At 35.8% G+C, this 20,090-nt stretch overlaps 1 protein-coding gene across 3 annotated transcripts in view; it reads right to left on the bottom strand.

Annotated features, from left to right (window-relative positions):
• The window catches only part of NETO1 (neuropilin and tolloid like 1), an 89,903-nt gene that overhangs the window by 22,331 nt on the left and 47,482 nt on the right, over nt 1-20,090 (bottom strand). For all 3 annotated transcript variants that reach the window (XM_082417638.1, XM_082417636.1, XM_082417637.1), the window contains 3 exons: nt 15,780-15,821; nt 15,534-15,661; nt 7,378-7,606 (listed from right to left, as the gene is read on the bottom strand). In XM_082417638.1, the coding sequence (XP_082273764.1) occupies nt 7,378-7,606; nt 15,534-15,661; nt 15,780-15,821 (399 nt within the window). The remainder of the gene's footprint in view (nt 1-7,377; nt 7,607-15,533; nt 15,662-15,779; nt 15,822-20,090) is intronic.

Raw genomic sequence — 20,090 nt, 5'->3', positions numbered from 1 at the left:
TCTGGGATGGGTGAGGTCTCTCTTTAGGATCTCATAAGGCTAAATCAAGGAGGTAGCTGTACTGGGTTCTCATCTGGAGCATGGAGGCCTCTTTCAAGCTCATTCAGGCTGTTGGAAGAATTCAGTCTCTTGTGGCTGTAGAACTGAGGTTCCTGCTTTCTTGCTGGCTGCCAACTGGGGGACATTTTTAGCCCCTAAAGGCCACCATCATTCTCTTGTCACATGGCCCTATCTGTAACATGGCAGTGTGTTCCTTTAAGGCCAGCAGGAGTACTGGCTGCAGCTTATAATGTCTCTGACTTCTTCCATCCCTGACCTTTAGAATTTCTTTTAAAAGGGCATAAAGATTATTATCACTATTTGTTGAGTATTGTCAGACCAACTAGGATATCTGGTACACTTCCATATATCAATAACAAACTATCCGAAAGAGAAATTAAGAAAACAATCCCATTTATAATTACATCAAAATGAATAAAGTACCTAGGAATGAATTTAACCAAGGAGGTGAAAGACCTGTACTTGGAAAACTAGAAGACATTGGTGAAGGAAACTGAAGATGACACAAATGGAAAGCTACACCGTGCTCAAGGATTGAAAGAATTAGTATTGTTAAAATGTCCATCCTACCCAAAGCAATATACAGGTTCAATGCAATTCCTGTCAAAATACCCGTGGCATTTTTCACAGAGCTAGAACAAATGATTCTAAAATTTGTATGGAACCACAAAAGACCCCAAATAGTCGAAGCACTCTTGAAAAGAAGAATATACCTGGGTGTATCACATTCCCTGACTTCAGACTATACTACAAGCTACAGTAATAGAAACAGTATGGCACAAAAATAGACACATAGATCAATGGAACAGAACCGAGAGCCCAGAAATGAACCCATACTTTCATACTTTCCCAAGACTCCCAAGAGTATCATTTTATTACAGCATCAACTCAAAGTCCAAAATCTCATCTAAATCTCACCAGCTCAAAGTCTGAAATCTCACCATCTAAGTCATCTAAATATTGTGCAGACAAGGCTCCTGGGTGCAGTCCTTGAAGGAGTCTGGACTTCAGTTCCTGAGGTACAGTTCCTCTCCATGTGGACCCATGAAACCAAAGAGACAAGCCACCTTCCCCAAACTCCCAACACAATGGTTAGACAGGCATCAGAAAATAGTTACAGAGATTCTAGTTCAAAGGAGGATGAAGAGTAAACAGGAGTCACTGGTCCACAACACTGTTGAAATCCAGCAGGGTAAACGCTGGATTTTTCTTGATTATATTTCCAGTTCTAGGACTATGCCTCTGTAGCTGTGGACTTTGCTCTCCAGGCTCTCAGTTCTGCTCCCTGAGTCAACTTTCTTTTCTCATGAAAAGTAACATGTATATGCAGCTGAGTGGTAGTATCAGATTGCTTCAAGCTAGGGTTCTGATAACTGTTTTCATTTGGTTCTCTCCATTCCTTTTGGTCCAAGCCGACAGTGTTTCTGCTGAAATAATTTTCCCAAGAGCCTTGTGGGTCTTGCTTGAAATTCACTGGGCTTTGTTCTCTTAGACAAATGCCACACCCATAACTCTATTTGAGAGAATCCTTTCACTCCCCTTGATTACCACTGTAATGGCTGAGGGTCATTGCCCTTCCCCTCCTGGAGACCCTCTAGCTTGACTTAGAGGATCTATAAGGTCCAAATTTAACCTCTTCTTTGAAGGGCCTTTTAGTTACTAAACACTGAGATCTTTTGATGTTTCTGATGGTTGAGCAAAGGTTATACAGTCATATTCAGCCTTTTTTCTCTGCCATATTTTCAGTGTCATTTCTAACTTTTAACATCTTTGCCACCTGGAGAAGCTGGGGCTTTAAAAACCATCCAGTCCTAATTCCTTTTAGTTTAATAATTCTTTAGATTTATTTCTCCCCTTCCTCATGTTACTATAAGCAGCAAGAGAAACCAGCCTATACCTCCACCACTTTTCTCAGTAATCTACTTAGTTATAGAGCCAATGTTTGTCACTTACAAGTCTGCCTTCTGACATCCCTGCAGGACACAATTTTGCTACACTTTCTGCCACTACAAAACAAGGATCGCCCTTCCTCCAGTTTCTAATAAATACTCCTCACTTCTATCTGAGCCCCACTGGCAGCCCTCCAAGTCCAGGTATATTCTAACCACCTGTCTGAGGCAATTTAGGCTTTTTCTATCATTATTCTCAAAATTCAACCAACCTATGATCACTGCTTGATCCCAAATCTGCCTCCACCTATTAGGTATTTGTTATAGCAGCATCTCACATACAGTACCAAAATCTGCAATAGTGTTCTATTGCTGTGTAACAATCACCCCAATTTTAATATCTTAAAACAACACCCAATTTTTATCACAAAATTTCAGAAGCCCAAGTACTGGATCCTTTGCTAGAATCTTACAAGGTGAAATCAAGGCATCGGTTGGGGCTGTGGTTTTCATCTGGTTCTCAGGGTTGTCTTCCTAGCTTATTTGGGTTGTTGGTAGAATTCAGTTCCTTGCAGTTATACAACTGGGGTCCCCATTTACTTGCTAGTCAATGGCTAGGGATGGTCTCAGCTCCTAGAGTTCACCCCTGTAACAGGCAGGCAGTTCACAACATACCTGTTTGCTTTCTTCTTCCTGGCCAGCAGACTCATGCTTCACCTTATTTTGGGGAGCTCACCTGATGAGGTCAGGTCCACCCAAGATAATCTCCCCTTTGATGAACTCAAAATCAATTGACTAAGACCTTATTTACATCTGCAAAATAACTTTTGCCATAGAATGTAATTTAATTACAAAATGATATTGTAGGATTCTGTGCCTTCCACAGAATCCTTCAATTCAACTCCTCTTTGAAATTAAATATTACTGTATGTATATTTCTTTACTGTAAATAAATCTGTAGTTTAGACTCTATGGCCTTTTGCCATAAATTGATATGAAATGACATACATAATCTCAGTTTAGCAAATTATTGTAAACATTATTCCCACATCTTTAAAATGAACAATTTTCTTTTCATCTCTTTTTACTTGCATGTCTGTTTTTAACAGAAATATGCTGCCCATTAATCAAGCATTAAGTGATTGAGATTTTATCATGGTGTAAATAAGAGCCGAAGAGCAGCTGAAGGTAGAACTTCAGAAGTCACAATGAGATATTACTATTGTATTCATTCATTCTAGTTACTGCAAATTCACGGTGTGTTCAGGAAAAGGCTGGATCAGAAAATCTGGCTTGTGACTCAATGTGAAGAGGTACATTTCACTAATGTCTCCATTATACATATACAATACTTAAATATACTTAAATATAGTTCTATCATAATTGATCATGCATTTTCATAAGTATGCTCAACATTGAAATTACACTAACTATAATCAATTTAAAAAATTTTAGATGATTTTTTTAGAACAAGACCAACGTCTTTATAAAAAGTGATGCAATGTGTAAAACTCTATTCTTACAGGCAATCTTAAATTGAGTCACTAAAATAAAATATAGCATACTTTCAATATCAATGTGAGAATTATTCAAAGTATTCCGTCTTTATCTCAAGTTGGATTCATTCTTCTTTATCCTCAGCTGTGTTTCTAACCTGATTCTCCCTCATAATTGTTGATTTTTGACCCAAGAAAGCAAATTAGTCACAGTGGTTAATACATTTTCCTCTTCATTTCAGAATATATTTAAAGTTTAAATAAGTCATCTTTCTTAGAGAATACTATCCAAAATTAATACCTAAAAATTTGAGGTCTTTTTCGGGTGCCCATATATGTGTTCATCTCCATTGTATGAATTATTTAAGAGTGGACTGAGCATTCTGAGTAATCTGAGTACAAAATGCCATTTGAAGTATTAAAAAGACTATAATCTAATGAAGTAAGACAGTGCCTATTTGGTGATAACACTGATTGTTTGTTCTCTAGTTGATAGGTTTCAAAGTTGCTCTAAACATTTTTTTAGCAGCAGCCAACAGCAGTGTGATACCATTAATCAGGGCAGCAATCTCAGGCAGAGCTGAGAAAAGGCTGAGGTGAAGAGTTAGCAAGAGAGTAGGGGCAGGAGTATGATATTTATAGGATCTATCTAGGGAAGATGTTATTTCTCATGACACAGTTGAAGGTAAATACTTCTCAATTCAGTGATCTTATATTCCTCCCATTATATTAGAGGATATTTTTCACTGTTGCAAATGTTGGCATTTAATCCAGACTTCTAAAATTCTTCTAAGGTGCCTGTGAAACCTCAAAGTGGGATGGCTCATAGTAAGAATTTCTACGCCTCTCTCTTATACACTCATCTTTTCCCTTTACTGTAATTTATTCAGATACAAATGTAAAAATAAAATGAGTTGAAAATATATTCCCACTTGCGTCCATTAGTCAGGTCTTACATTCTTGCCTCCGTGCTGTTTTCAAATCATTAAGCATGGTGTTGAGGGTATTCAGGGAAAGTCTGTTAACTTCCCTGGGTCTTTTCTTTTTCTGTTTGAATTCATAAAATGTTTGAGATAGAAATAGATGGCTTCTAAGCTCTTATCTAACTCCTAAAAATATCCTATGGTCCTAATATAAGACGTTTTGACAGATATTAGAATAGTGTTGAATATGCCCTAAGCACTTTTCAACACTGCACTGGGGATACCATCTAATAAACATAGGGACCAAGAAAAATATCAAGGTGGTTTCTCATTATTTGAGTAAGAAAAAGCTGGTCATTGATTCACATCTCTAATCTTTATTCCATATGTGTGTGTATGTGGAATAAAGATTAGAATCACCCGTTTCTGAATAAAAGAATTGATTGAAGTCTATTTCCTGTTGTTTTGAAACCTTTCCTCTCTTATCGGGAATACCTTGATTTCAAAGCAAAAATACTTAGCCTATACCCATATACGCCATCACATGCTGACTTTGATCGTAGGCATGTAATAGTAGAATTCTGCACAGTTTTAGTCAAGGCAGAAAAAACAAAATATCGTAACAAAACTGCATAGGCAACATGACACAGAGGATAAATTTGTTTCAATCAAAGCTTCCTGTAAATTTATGAGATAATCACGGAAACTGCTACGTAATACTCACTCAGATGAGTGTGATAATCCATCCATCCACCGTGTAGGAACATTAAGTGGCTTTCTTAGGGACAATACCCTCTTTCTTCTGGATTAGTCACTGAAAGTTCACCCACTTGAATGACTGCCAGAGATCATTTAATTACAGAATGAAAACTCTGTCTTTTAGCTCAAAAATATCTCTAATGATATATACACAGTATGATATAATTCACCATTTCTTATATAAGCAGAATTTTAAAGTCTCACAGGTCTTAATCTTCGAGATGAAAGGGACCTTAGACGTTAGCTAGTCTCCCTTTTCCCCTGTCCAACCTAGACACTTCCCCTACACCATTCACGCCCGATGAGAACCCACTTCTCATATATCCTTCTGTGGAATATCCTCTGTGGGAACCCATTCAATTTTGGAATATTGCAGCTCCTATGATCTAGACATTTCTTCTTCCTAAATTACACTCAAATGGTTTCCTATAATTAATTTAACAAACAATCTTACCTCGCAAACATTAATCCATATCACCCACCTAAGTGTAAGGTAGTTATCACATTTTGAACAAAAGAAATCTGTAAGATAAACATTCCTTCTCCTTTGCCCTTTTCCCATGATTCTAGATGCTTCTGCATCCTGGTCAGCCTCTTCTAATTGATGACTCTTCTCCTTAGTAATAACACCCAGAAGAGAACAGGCTATGCAATTTGCATTTTGACCAGGGCAACTTCCTACAGGAGTATCTTCTTTGAGCTGCTTATTACATTTTCCTTAATATAAGCCAATACTGCATTAGATATTTTTTGTCAATTATTTAAAAAATTATTGGCTTATGTTGAGTTTGAATGCAATAAAACCTTAGGAAGTCCTAGGAGTCAGAGTTTCTTTACTTGATATATGAAATGTAAGAATACATATTTTAATTTATCCTTACTACATTTTATGGCATAGCTTTGACAAAAATTGCATATTTCTGTGATAGTTTTAAAAACTTGATTATATCAACTAACATATTAACTAGAACTTCCATATGTGTTAAATTAGAAAGTTCTCAATCTGTGATTATCCAAGACTGACAAAAATATTGAATAAGGTACACTCTGCGTCTCACCAAAGGCACAATCGACCAGATACGGTAAAGCAATCATCGGTGAAAACACCAAATGTGCTATCTTATAGCCTGAATTTCTTCAAATTCTGAACAAGAAAATGATGAGGGTTTTTTGGCCAGATACCTTGCTGAAATAAAGATGCACTCGTTCTAACATTTTGATCAACTCCTGAAACGAAGACATAGATAGCAACATGCTGTTGAAATCTGCAATAATCTTGGGTGGGAGATTTAACATACTCCGTGATGGTATCAAGATTTAGAAAGACTGAGGGACATTCAGTACTTCTGGGGCCCTAGAATTCTCCAACTGGGTAATTAAAGAGCAACTTAAAGCCCAAACTATTTATTTATGATACAAAGTAATCGTCTAATACATTTAACATTTATGAATTGAAAAAACAGTGACTGCTGTGCCTATCACTGAGAAATCCTTGACATTTCAAAATCATTTTGTCTCTTCTGTTTTAAAAAAAATGTATAGTTTCAAATGGTAAAGTACTGATTCCTTGAAGCTGAATTTCTTAGGTTTATTTTTCATTTGTATAAATTTATTAAACATGAATTATTCAAAGCTTCTAAAGAACAGTTCAAACATATATCTATTAATATAATTTATTATTTGTTAGAACATGATTTTCTAAAATTTCTGTGCTTTGCCCATAACTCTGGGTGTCATCCATTGAACCGTTTAAACTATTTTCTGGAACTTTTTCTATTTACTCTCTTCCCAAGCAATTCTCCCTCTTTGCCTACTTTAATAGGAGCTCTGTAGTCACAGACCGATTTGAAATCAATGGGACGGCAAGAGAAGCTTACTAAAGAGAACCTACCAAATATTTCTATGCAGGTTTTTAAGACTTAAACTTCATTGGAAGCTGCTGTCCCAGTTCCATAGCTTGGTAAGAGCTAAACCAACGACAAACAAAATTCATCATTTCCCAATTGAATAGTGTGACGTGTCTTAAGCAAGGCTATGATTTATATGCTGATATAGGTAATCAAAAGGTAATATGTAACTCTCCTGTCCCTGGGCCAAAGTGAAGGAAAGGGAATCTCAGCGATGTGAACAACTTTTTAAGGCTCAGCCTGCTGTGCTCAAACTGCATGAAGAAAACACCATTAACAGTTTATGAGATTTGCATCATCTGACACATTTGAAGGATAAACAGTGAAGTGCAGAGATTCTTACGTTCTTGAAAGGATGTGAAGAGCATCTGAAACCGGCTGTTGCGACTGCCCTCGTCCGCCCACATGCGGATGACCCCGAGACCTGTACGGAGCATGACGTCATTGGCCACGGTGCTGCAGAACTTGGCTTTCAGATCCTCCACGGAGCTGCTTCCATCATACACCGCCACGAAATTCCTTTTGCATTCATTTGAATTCTGCATCTCATAGTCCAAGAATCGTAAGTAGATCTGTAAAACAACAAAGATAGGATAATTTCCCAGAATGAATACAGGAAAGTAGTTCACTAAGCACCAGAACTTCCTTTCTCTTTCTGTCTCACAAGACAGTCTTGATTGCAATCAATCTTATTATTTTTTCCCTGTGGAAAGTAAAGATGTATGACTCATATCAACTTGTGTTTAAAATTGTTTTCAAATGTTATTGTCCTTTCTTTAGGTAAATGTACCATTTCCCATAGCTGAGTATTTTTACACAAATTATCCTTATTTCTTCTCCTAACTTATCTGGAATCAGTTATTAGTTTTCATACTTACACACTGTTTTATTTTAATCAGCACAAATGTGTTTTAAATATTCCTGATACATTTTTGTTATAGTTCCGTGGCTTCAATTTATTTCCAAAAATGCATGGAAAAAAATAATTTGTACTAATATCAAACAAAAACAGAAATGGTTTCAAAAGACAGTCTCTGATTTTACTTTGTTTAGATTATTTCACATAACTATGCTGCTTCATTTTTGAGGTTCAGAATATTTTAAAAAGCACAGCTAATCTATGATCATTCTCACCACAACAGGGTCAAGGAATCTTAAGTCCACATAAATAAAAATTAAATTAACAATTAATGAGTAAAAAGTACTGTATAACCTATTTTATAGATTACTGTTAAATACTCCCAACAACTCTATAAAGTGGCACATTTTTATTGCCATGTTCAGGAAATGCAGACTCGGATGGTATAAATTGCAAATTAGACACAAGTTCCTTCAAACTCTCTAGCCCATAATCCTTCCACAATATTATACTGCTTCAGACATACTGTTTTAAGAGCAACAGATATTATTTGACTCTGCACAAATGTGCATTAAAAATCACAAACAATTAATTCAACCAATGATAAATATGTATTTATAATGGGCTACTACTCAGCCATAAAAAAGAACAAAATCCTGCCATTTGTGACAACATGGATGGACCTTGAAGGTGTTATGCTTACATGAAGTAAGTCAGGTGGAGAGAGACAAATTCTATGATTTCACACATATGTGGAATCCATAAAACAAAGAAACAAAACCAAACTCTTCAATAGAAAAAACAGATTAGTTGTTACCAGAGGGGAAGTGAGCTGAGGGTGGGCAAAACAGGTGAAAGGGGTCAACTGTATGGGAATGGATGGTAACTAGACCTGTGGTGGTCACCACTCTGTAGAGTACACAGGTGGTAAATTATAATGCTATACACCTGTAACTTATATAATAATAATATTGAAAAAAGAATGTTCCCTCCTCCCAATCCCCAACCACAGCGGCATGATTCTCCCTTTGTGCTAAAGTATTTTGAACATATTTTAAGTTTTAGTTACAGGTTATATGTACCTTTTGCTAAACTGTGTGTTCCTGAAAAGCTGGGGTGGTGGTGTACTTATTTGATTCTTAGTGTTACACCATGTGTTACGTATGTTAAGCGCTCACTCCATAAAATTTGCACGGATGTGCATTTAATGACCTACTGATTGGAAATTCTGTTTTCTTTATTAACTTCATTTTTTCAGCATCTGTCTCATATTTATTGGGCACCTATACACCAGACTTTGTTTTGAGTGCCATAAATCATGATAATTACATAGAATAATTGACATTTTATTATTTGCAGTAGAAAATGACATGCAAGAATTTTCAAAACAAGGTATTTATAACTCTAAACTATGACATAAAAGCATATACATCATATGTTGCAGACTTATAAGGAATTGAGTGTAAATAAAATGTGAGTCCCAAGGCAGGAAATCCTCATATAACTCTCAGGAGGAAGAACAAAAAGAGAAAAATAGGGGGAAATGGACAAAACTAAGAAACAATTTAAAGCACTGTAGTTTCATTATGCTTTGCATGGTGAGCAGGTTTTCATGTATATGCAATCTGTAACATCTCAGTTGGAAGCTATCCCAAAATTCCCAAATACTTTGATACTGACTTTAAATTAACTGCCGTTACTGCAATCTTATAAAACATACAGCCTAAGAAAGCCTGCCTGTTCTTCATTCCTCCGTCAGTGCTTTGTTTTATTCTATGAAAAGTTCAAATATTACTCATGTAGCCCATCTTGGATCCACTCTTCCCAACCAAATGTTACATTCTTGAAAATTAACCAGAAAATTCCAAATTGTCCACCCTAGGAAGGCATATCTGAAAATGTTAAACCTTCCAAGTTTCTACTAACTGGTTTGTTTTTCAAATTTTCACAAGGATTTGTAAAAACGAACTGGGTCTGTAGTTAGATGACCTTAACCAGGAAGCTGGAGCACAGGAGACAAAATAGCTTGCTCAAGGAAAATAAGTAAATCAAAGTGAGAGCCTTAAATAGTATTAAAATTCCAAACTTTTGTTTTAAAGAGCTCTTCATTAGCCCCATCCTGAATAAAAGTAAACAAATTGAAAACACTATAAAAATATAAAAAATGTAAATACCTATAAAATCTAGGTATTCTTAGAAAGTAAAAAAGTTGTTAAATGCAACAAAAATCAAATATATATCTATATTCTCAAAAACTATACAATGACTCCAACATAGTTTATTAGACCTCAAAAGAATACGCAATTACAATTGTAAACATACATAGTTACTAACAGGAGAAAACACTGAGTAGGGTAACTGAAAACCCCTCCCTCCAATGTTCTTACAAAGCTATAAAAAGCAAACACCATCCCCACAGAAAGAAAAATAAAGTAATCGTTTGACTAATTCAAGAAAGAAAGATATTTGATCCTGTGACATTTTCAGGTTGAGTGATTCAGTGGCCGAGTATGTCTGAACAATTATTTCAGAAACACAACTTAACATACTAACTTAGTATTTGCATCGTGTACTGGTAATAACTTAAGACATTGAGCTAACGCATTATTTCACTCAACTCTCTCAACAGTAATACACACTATTATTATAACTATTTTAAAATGAAAAAACACACCGAGGTTTAGAAAAGCTAAGTAACTTTCTCAAAGTGACACAGGCCCTTTAGTAATAGATTGGTATTGAACTCAGATATGCCTGACACTTTTCTCTTTAGTATGAAACTTTACAGCCTCATATAAATTTTTGAAAATTTTCAAAGACTGATATTCCAGAAAGAAAGTTATAGTCTTGAATAAAAACAAACTCCAACAAAATCGACAAATAAGCAAGCAAAGCAAAACCATTTCTATTTTTCTAAAGGGGCTAAGAAACATATTGACGATTGAGATATGAATAACATTCACAGAAAATAAACGTGTCTCTCTGAAGTAAATGGCTGTCTTAAATTTTCTTTAAAAATAAGATTATCTTATAGAAGAATACTGCTGTGGTTAGAAAGACAGTTTGCATATTTGGCCCATGTTTTCTAATTTGACAGTTCTAGAGAGTGTGAACTTCCACGGGAGGTGAATGGTTTGCATTCTTACTTGAAGGGCAATGGCTGAAGTCTAAGAAACTTCTGTATCTAAAGACTATTCTTATTAGACAGAATACTATTCATAGAGGAAGTGAACAATTACAGTCACTAGATTTTATATATTCACTTCTGAAGCATTCAATCATTTAAAAAAATTTTTTTAATAGTTTAAAAAAGAAATAAAATATTCCAGTGGGTATTAGCTTTACTGGGTACAGAGCTGTTACTGCAAAAGCCAAATGCCATTAGCCAGAAAAGTGATCAAGTTTTCCCACACTAGCTATAGTATATATCATATAAAAACCCTCCCTACATTAGGATTTAAATGATATCTCATCAGCTTAAAGCTTGTGCCATAATATCACTAAGGGGAAGAATGTCATATGACAATGTTTTTACTTAAGGTAGAAAACCACAGAAAGCTCGTTAGTCTCTCTGCTGAAGAAAAGAGAAAGTGATAAACAGAATCATATATAACTCCAGTAAAATAGTCAGATTACAATCTCCTCTCCGTGAATCATTTTGATGCATTCTTCTTTCTAATCAATCACAAAGAGTTTGAGCTGACAAGATGATTTATTGAATAGGACGTGGGAGGCTTCAGAACACATAAACAATTTCTAGTAATATCTGTCTTCCAAATCACACTAATGTAGAGAGCAGAATCCCTTTCGTATACTTAAAGCAAGTAAATCTAGCTAATGATTTACTAAGTTAATATACTTCTTACAAACGTGTAATAGCAACCATTCAACCGGCTCTCTCCTCTCATGTCACAGTGATATGCAAAATACAAACATTGTTTGGCGCAATTATTTAAGATTTGCCAGAAAAGTTTTCTCCATGATAAATACAAATTAAATACATCACCGTCTGAGAAACACTAACCACGGTTTCTATATTGCTTTACACTTTGATAAATAAAGCTACATTCTAAAAAGTGTGTAGCCCAAGACTTCTGTGGTTGCTTTTTATTTGTGGCTGGACTTGCCAGGCCTTATAATTTTAGGTAGCATATCCCATGAATTTGGAGGGTAGCACTTTATTTGGAGGAAAAAACCAGAACATCATACTATTGAAAAAGCACACACCCCACACAACAAACCCAGATACAACCATATTAAAATGATTTTCTGGCATTCACAGACAAGTATCAAAATATTTCAGGTCCATCTGAGTAACGCTCCAAAATCTGATGCTACAAAACTGAGATTTCATTTAAAAACAAACTTGAACCATAACATTGGTAGTTATCTAATCAGTTAAGATTTTCAATCTGTTTACCCAATTTTTATCTTCATTTTGGAGATAATAAGGGCAGACTCAATCTTTAGAAGCCCTAAACTTATCATTGTCATCAATTATTGTTGCCACCCTCCACCTGTTGCATTAATTTTCTCCTTGATCCCATAACAAATTACCACAAAATTGAGCAGCTTTAAACAATGCCCATATATTATCGATAGGTTAGAAGTATTGGTGAGCTGGACTTTGTTTTTTTTGCTAAGGTCACATGAGGCTGAAAACTCAACTTCACTATAAAAGATTGATTTATTGTATTTGTCAAGTTTTTCTGTTTTTTATCCTAATTTTAATCAAAGTATTTTGAATTAAGTAACATTTAAAAATTAATTTGAAGTTTTAAATGATGGATAATTAATAAAAGCTAGTTTAATTCTCCCAAGACCTTAATCATTAAATTAATTACCTTCATGTATACACTTCTAAAATCTTTTGACTTATTTATTTTCTTGTCTTAACAAATTTGACAATTTCCCCAAAGAGTGTGGTTTTGTGACATCACACTGGACTTCGAGTCAGGACATGGAGAACTGGCTTCAGCCCTTTTACTAACTAATCAAATATTTAAGCAGTTACTTACCATAGATTCATCATGTTTTGGTCTTAAAAGGAGTTTAATATTATCTATGCCAAAAAATTACTTTACTTTTTAATTATTATACAAAATCCCTGCCAAACTTTACTTGGATTCCTCCCGTGGACTCTCATTTGATCTTTGGGCATCTCCATTATTAAAATAAAAAACAAAAACTTTCTTTATATTGAATATTTCTCTAGATTCAAGCATACAAATAAATTGCAGTACTTGAAAACATGCAGATTAAGCCTTATCCTCTTATTTCTGTCTCCTAACAGTTCTTCAAATGTTTGAAGATTGTCACCATGTCCATTTTTCTAGATATATATACATCAGTTTATTTTTTCCACGAGTTTTAACTGAATGACAGATTTTTCTTGGTACTGGGTATCTAGAGAGAAATAAGTCTCAGCCTTCATGAAATTAACATTGTTACCACGATTGGCTCATCCAGCATTCTTCTCTAGTAGTTCTTTTCTGGACCAGATCCAGAACTAGACACCATAATACTCTCCTACTACCCTTGCTCTAGAATCTGTATGAAAACCAAAGCGTTGCTTACAGAGGCATATTTCAACATCCCATCGTTAACCAACTTCACTATCCTGACTCAACGTATTTATCTGTTAAAGGAGCACATCAGTAACGGATTTCCAACTTTCTTTCTGGCTCTGGTATTCCAGTTTCTAAGAAATCTGGGTTAATCACATTCTAATTAAAGGTGATCATCTGTATTACAATTCTCAAACAAAGGAAATATCAGATATTGTATTTTCTGTTTATGAAAAGGCTGAGAAGCAATATACACTTGATGTAAATTCTAATAGAACCCCAGTAAACTATTTAGCACTTTCATTGTGTAATATGTTTCACTAGTTATCATTCAAATATTCGCATAAGCCATTTCAGGTTTAACTTGTGCTTTGATAGTCTGTTCTCCGAGGCTGCTAGGAACTCCATATAAATAGAAAGCCCACATAGGCTGTCATCTCCAGTTCTTGCTTTTCTCGACAGTTATTCAAAGCCACTTCCTATCCCTTAACCTTTAATTTAACAGAGAAAGCCTGTCACAATAGAGCCATCTTTGTCCAGCTCTGCAGGCGGCTTACCCTTTGGGTCACAGAATGCCAAATTCTGTAACAGGCAGGTACATTGGGTATTGTTGTTCTGCAATTGTACAGAAGACAGTCTATTTACCAGCTGGAAGGAAATGGTTGTGTGTTTGCAATTCCATAGAAACTGTCTCTTTGACACTGAGGTGACAAAGGTGCTAGTTATGACCATGAGGTGGGACACAAATATTCCCTGTTGAAAAAAAATCTAAAAAATCTTTCACTCATAGAGTTTAAGGAAAATAAATAGCACATGTGAACCCACAGATTGTGTAAGGGAGCATAATAAACTGCAATCAGCTCTCACATCATCTTTGTAGTGGGTTGGGTTTTATGTCACCCGTAGCCTTGGATTTCTTTTTGAAGGAGGAATCACTGTGTCTTTCTTCATAATGCAATTAACTTTTTAAAGACTTGTTCAGATGCAAAGAGACCTGCAGTGGCAAAGCTGGAACTTGGACCATGGTCTGAATCTCCATTACCAGAAGTTTGGGGAAAGTGTTCCACATTTCCAAATTATATGCAAACCCCAAAGACATATTCATGGGAAATCAAGTGAAGAAGGACAAAAATATTTCCTGAAATACCACCTCCCTCAGAGATGAGTTTTTATTTTTCCCTCATCCTAAATATCCAGCCACCAAATTCTTTTGTATCTAGCTTGAAACAAGTGTTTCCAAAACAGTGATCTGAGTCTGAATCTGGCCCACAATATATTTACTTTAATACATCTAATGTTTCCCACTTTTAAAATGTATCATCAACATCTAAAAATCAAGGTAATCAGGGACTTCCCTGGCAGTCCAGTGGTTAAGACTCCATGCTTCCACTGCTTCCACTGCAGGGGACACGCGTTTGATCACTGGTCGGGGAACTAAGATCTCACACGTCGCGCAGCATGGCCAAAGAATTAAAAAAAAAAAATCAAGGTAATCAACATAAAATCTAGATTTTGGGCATATTAGGAAAAAAATGGAGGACTTGGTGATGCTGGACCAACATTTTCTCATGATGATCATCAAGGAGTTTAATAGGCAGTTAAGGACCCGCTGTCCCTTTTTCATGGCCCTGGTCACCACTGTCCCTCAGCCCTATTGCAGGTTTATTTTATATTCCAGAGACACATGACTTTGGGAGCCCTGGACAATTTCTTCCATAGATATGATTTTAGGTTAAAAAGCAAGTAAACTACAGATACTGACAATAAGGACATAAGTTATGCTCAGAACCATAGCTTATATATGACATTTCAATGCATTTTTCAGAGAGGTAGATTTACCCCCGAGTCTCTTATCCAGGTTATCCAATGAGCTCTTCAACATCCTCTCCATATTATTTATGACCTTGAAAGTTACATTAAACAGAGGAAGACGATTTGCAATTCAAAACGAAAAGAAAATGATAGCTTATGATTGCACTCTGAAATGAACGATGTCCAGTTGGTTCAAAGCAGTGCACGCTGGAGACACTTTGCAAGCCAACTGTCAAACCTGCATTTCACCTTAAGACTGACCTTGGATCGTGGAGGTGCTCGGATGTACCACTTGCAATCAACGGCCTCGCTAGCAGAAGCTTTGCCTTCCTTCATAATTTGTATAGACTCCACAATGCCTTCAGGGCCGCCCATCTCAAACTCACACGCTAAATAACGAAATGCCAAACAAACATACAAAAATGGAGCTTGAGTAATAAACCGAAAGTATATATCATAGCAGAAAACAAAGGCCTCTGAAAAGTATTAAATATCTTTTTTACCAACCTGGTAATGGTTTCAAAACTCCAAGGTCCTTAAAGTCAGGATCTTAAAAATTGAGAAAAAGACAATTAGTCTTATTCTGCATTTATGACTTAAAATGAGGTTGAGTAAGATACCATTAAATTATTCAGGAATCTGCCTTATAAATCATACTAGGGGAAATTAAATGATTAAATAAAAAGTGCATGATAATGTTAAGACTGAAATGTTAATTTACATAATGTAATATTATTACTACAGGATTTTTATCAATTAAAAGAAGCCATTTTAAAAAACCTCCCCATGTCATTCCTTCGTCTAATAACCAAGTAAAAATCTTACTCATTTTCTTTATAATCAGACAACAGATGTTTTTGTAAAATGTATCCATAGATAATTCAAGGTTTGGGTAAACTTCCATCTCTTCTAGATACAATTATTTTGTCTGATTTAAAAGATTCAATTTCAACTGAAATACTGGAAGCACAAAGTTAAGATGTAAATCCTAGGGTCCTTCTCCCCTGGCTGACTCCACTATCCTGTTTTCATCAAATCTTCCACCGTAACTTTTCATCCCATGCTGGTTTTCAAACTACCACTCAGTCTTCTGTTATGTCTACTCAATATCCAGTCTCTCCCCAGTCTTCTCAATCTACTCCAGTCCAGGAATCTGTCCTTCTCTGCTCATTTGTGCGCTTCAGGGAAGCTTGATTTATCATGAGCCTCTGAAACATCTCAATTGTTATAAGCCAAAAACGGTAGTCTCATTTCCATTTCCTGGAATTGATTTTGAGGTCGGTATACAGCCAGGGTAACATAAAGGTGAGCCTACCGGAGGGCTTCTGAGAATATTTTCCTTGATAATAAATAGACATAAGGCATACAGTTTTCCCAGCTCAAGTTGTGGTCATGTTTGTGTTGGCGCCTTTGGGATCATGTGTGGTGGGCAACTTGTGATGTTGACAGATGCTAAGGTAAGAAAATGCTGAGTCTTATGATGAGCAGAATAGAACCATGGGGAACCGTGAGTCCTTAAGAATATCACTGGGGCCCTGTATTCACCTCGTCTGGAGTTGCACTTCTCTGGGCTTCTTGCTTTTTTGAAACAATACACATCCCTATAGCCTCAGTGACTTTGAATTGATTTTCTCGCATTTATGGGTGAGGGCATCAGAGGCTATGATTTACTCTTGGAGGCACATGGTATTCAATTTAAAAGATGATTGTGAATTTTAATTTCTTTTTGCTACTATGGTATTAGTGATAAATCAAAAATCTTACAAAGTTAGAAATGTTTCATAAGACACCACTCAATAATGGTCTAGGGCTGAAATATGAAAGGGTAGCACTCTTTCTGGATAGAATTAGTTCTGGATATTAAGACCATGTGTGCGTGTGTGTCCGTGTGTACCTAAGTGTGCTTCCTAGTGCATCTGTGTGTGAATGCACCAAATCCATAACCGCAGGCTGATTTTACTAGGGTACTTATCGTCACTACAGGTTTTTTTTTTCTCTACTAAGTAAAGAAAATATTTACTTTTTTTTGTGTTTGTTTTTAAACAGTAATGTGCACTGATCTGTTGAATCTGAAAGTCCTGGATTGGCCCCCCTACAATTTAGTTATATCACCTATTTAGACTCACTTTATTGCAGGACACTATTAGAATACCAGTGGTAATAAATTTTGAATCAAGATACAAATTCCTTTGTATAACTGTTTTGAAAACAGTTCTTTTGCTTTTTTGGAAAAGAAAGACAGAAAGAAATACCTGTATGCAATATCCATGAAAGAAATAGAAATGAGGACAACATAGTTTACTTGGATCAGGCCTCCTCCTGTCAGAGATTTTTTTCTTCATCTAAATCAATGGATATTTGGTTATTCTTTCAAGAAATGTATATGTAATACCTACTATGTACAAGAAAAGAACAGTTTTGTATAGAATTACTCAGATTGGCTGTCACAATTAAGCAGTTTTATTGGTATTGAAGAGACCCACCTATCAAGCTTGCCTACCCCAGTTATCTGGATTCTTTATTATTTATTATATCCTTTTTACTATTTTTCATAATGGTCATTATTGCTACTCACTATCTCCTTTTTGATGAGAATGCTTCAGCCTTGCATGGCTGTTGCTATGATTATGTAGTTAGCAACATAATTTGTTGCCTGTGAGAATGTAGTTAGTATACTGTTCTCTAGTTTGAAGGCGAAGATCTGTCATTTTTATAACTCATGCTAGACAACGTTGAGAGAAATTCCAGTTCTGAGAATTGAAAATGTATTTTTGTCATTGTATTAATGGTGAGAGCACTGATTGTTTAAAAAAAATCTTTAGGAAAAAATCATTTCTGCAATTCCATTTGAATTAGGCACCAGTAATATCACAATCACAGTAACACATGGCCCCTACGAGCTGCAAAATAAATGACAGAAAATAAACGACACAGTAATTTTTAAAAACAGTCTACACTGAATTTAAGAATATCGAGGTTGACTTATCGCTTCAGGGTGTCCAGGGCAATGACATAAATTATTATGCAGAAGCACAATGACCTTGGACTTAATAATCATCTACTACTCTACAGCTCCCCAAATCCCACTAAGCAACCTGAATAAACTTTTAGAAATACAAATCAAATCATGAAATGCACCTGGCTTTCCATTGCCCTTAAGTTAAAGCCACAGCTCTTTGTAATAGACTGTAAAGTCCTGTGTGTTCTTGGCCCAGACCACCTGGGCCAACACACCCTAGACTGCTAATCTCTGCTCTTTCCTCTCAAAACACGAGGACCCTTTCTATTTCTACAACATTCTAGGCTGTTCTCCTCCTCAGCAATTTGATCTTGCTCTTTTCTCTGTCTTCAGCATCCCTCCCCAGGGCTCCGCACCTGTGAATCTTTCTCATTCTTCAGTTCTTGGCTCAAATATCTCTGAGGAAAGGTCTTCCTGGATGACCCTCTCCAAGGCAGCATTGACTCCCGCTTTCTTTTCTCCCTTCATGGTTTCTTTTATCACAATTCACTATTATTTTGCCAGTTGTTAGCTTTTTATTGACCACTTACTCCCACTAGACTATAAGGAAGTACGCTCTACAGGGGCCTTTATGTCTATTTTTCCTCCCTTTATCCAGGACCAAGGACACTGCTTGGACAGAGTGCGTGTGCAATAAATGTTATCGAATGTTATTGAATTTACATTACACCGACTTGATTTTCTTATATTGTTGACATATGTACAATGCTTTATACCTACACTTTTCCAATGCAGAGGCTCTCACAGGAAATCTATCAAAATTAGGTGCTATATTCAAGACTGACCTCCTATTTACTAAACCTGCATCTTTTTCTTCTTGACACACAGCTGACTATGTTTCCAGCCTCCCTTGCCACTGGGGATACCATGTCTAATGAAATGTGAACAAAGCGTTGACGTTTACTTGAAGGCTGGGCTCATAAAAACTTCTTGAAAAAATTATCCACTCCCACTTTTGCTCTCCCCTGTTCAACCTCAGAAGGCAGACATTGACGACGTAGAACCCCATCAGCTTCAATTCCTAAATGAATGTGTGGAGAATTAATTTTCCTGATTAGGCTAAATAAGCAAGAAGTAAACTTCAATAATGTGAAATTACTGAGGTTTTAGATTGTTTGTTGTTGTTATTACAGCTATTATTTCCCCTAACCCAGCGTTGTTCAAGGCTGAAGTTATGGTCAAGGGCCCCTAGGGTCCATGAGACCCTTTCATGAGACCCAAAGGCAAAAGTGTTTCATAATCCTACTAAAATGACATGTTATATTTAATTTTCCCTGCTATAATCCCTGTAACCCCATTTTTGTCCGATACGTTCTAATTTTGAAATCTTGAATTTTGTCTTGAGCCTACATGGAAGCACAGCTAGAATTAGTACATTTCTCTGTCCTATTTTATAAATACACACACATAGATAAAAGTGTAAGTATTATGAAATTTAACAGTATTTCCCCTGAAATAAAATATATTTATAATATAGGTTTCTTACTGTGAAGGATGGACATTTGTCAGAGATGGAGGAGACTAAACCTCACTTTCTCCATCACGATTACACTGTCTATATCCAAAGTTTGAGAAAACAATGAAACTGATATTTCAAAGCGGTCTCATTTATGGAAAGGAGAAATCTACTCTGAATAAAATGAAAAAGCTTCACATAAGAAATGAAAAGAAGACAAAAGCTATCTTTCCTTCAGCTTTATTGATGTCAATAATTTGCCCTATTGTGATTTAGGAAGAAAAATATTTTCTGGTAGTTTTATTGTGACAGTTTGATTGCAACATTATTTTGAGACAAATAA

The sequence above is a fragment of the Balaenoptera physalus genome, assembly GCF_965194825.1.
Source record: "Balaenoptera physalus genome assembly, chromosome: 12".
NCBI lineage: Eukaryota > Metazoa > Chordata > Mammalia > Artiodactyla > Balaenopteridae > Balaenoptera > Balaenoptera physalus.
The sequence above is the reverse complement of the archived record's forward strand: the minus strand, read 5'-3'. Positions and strand labels throughout refer to the sequence as shown.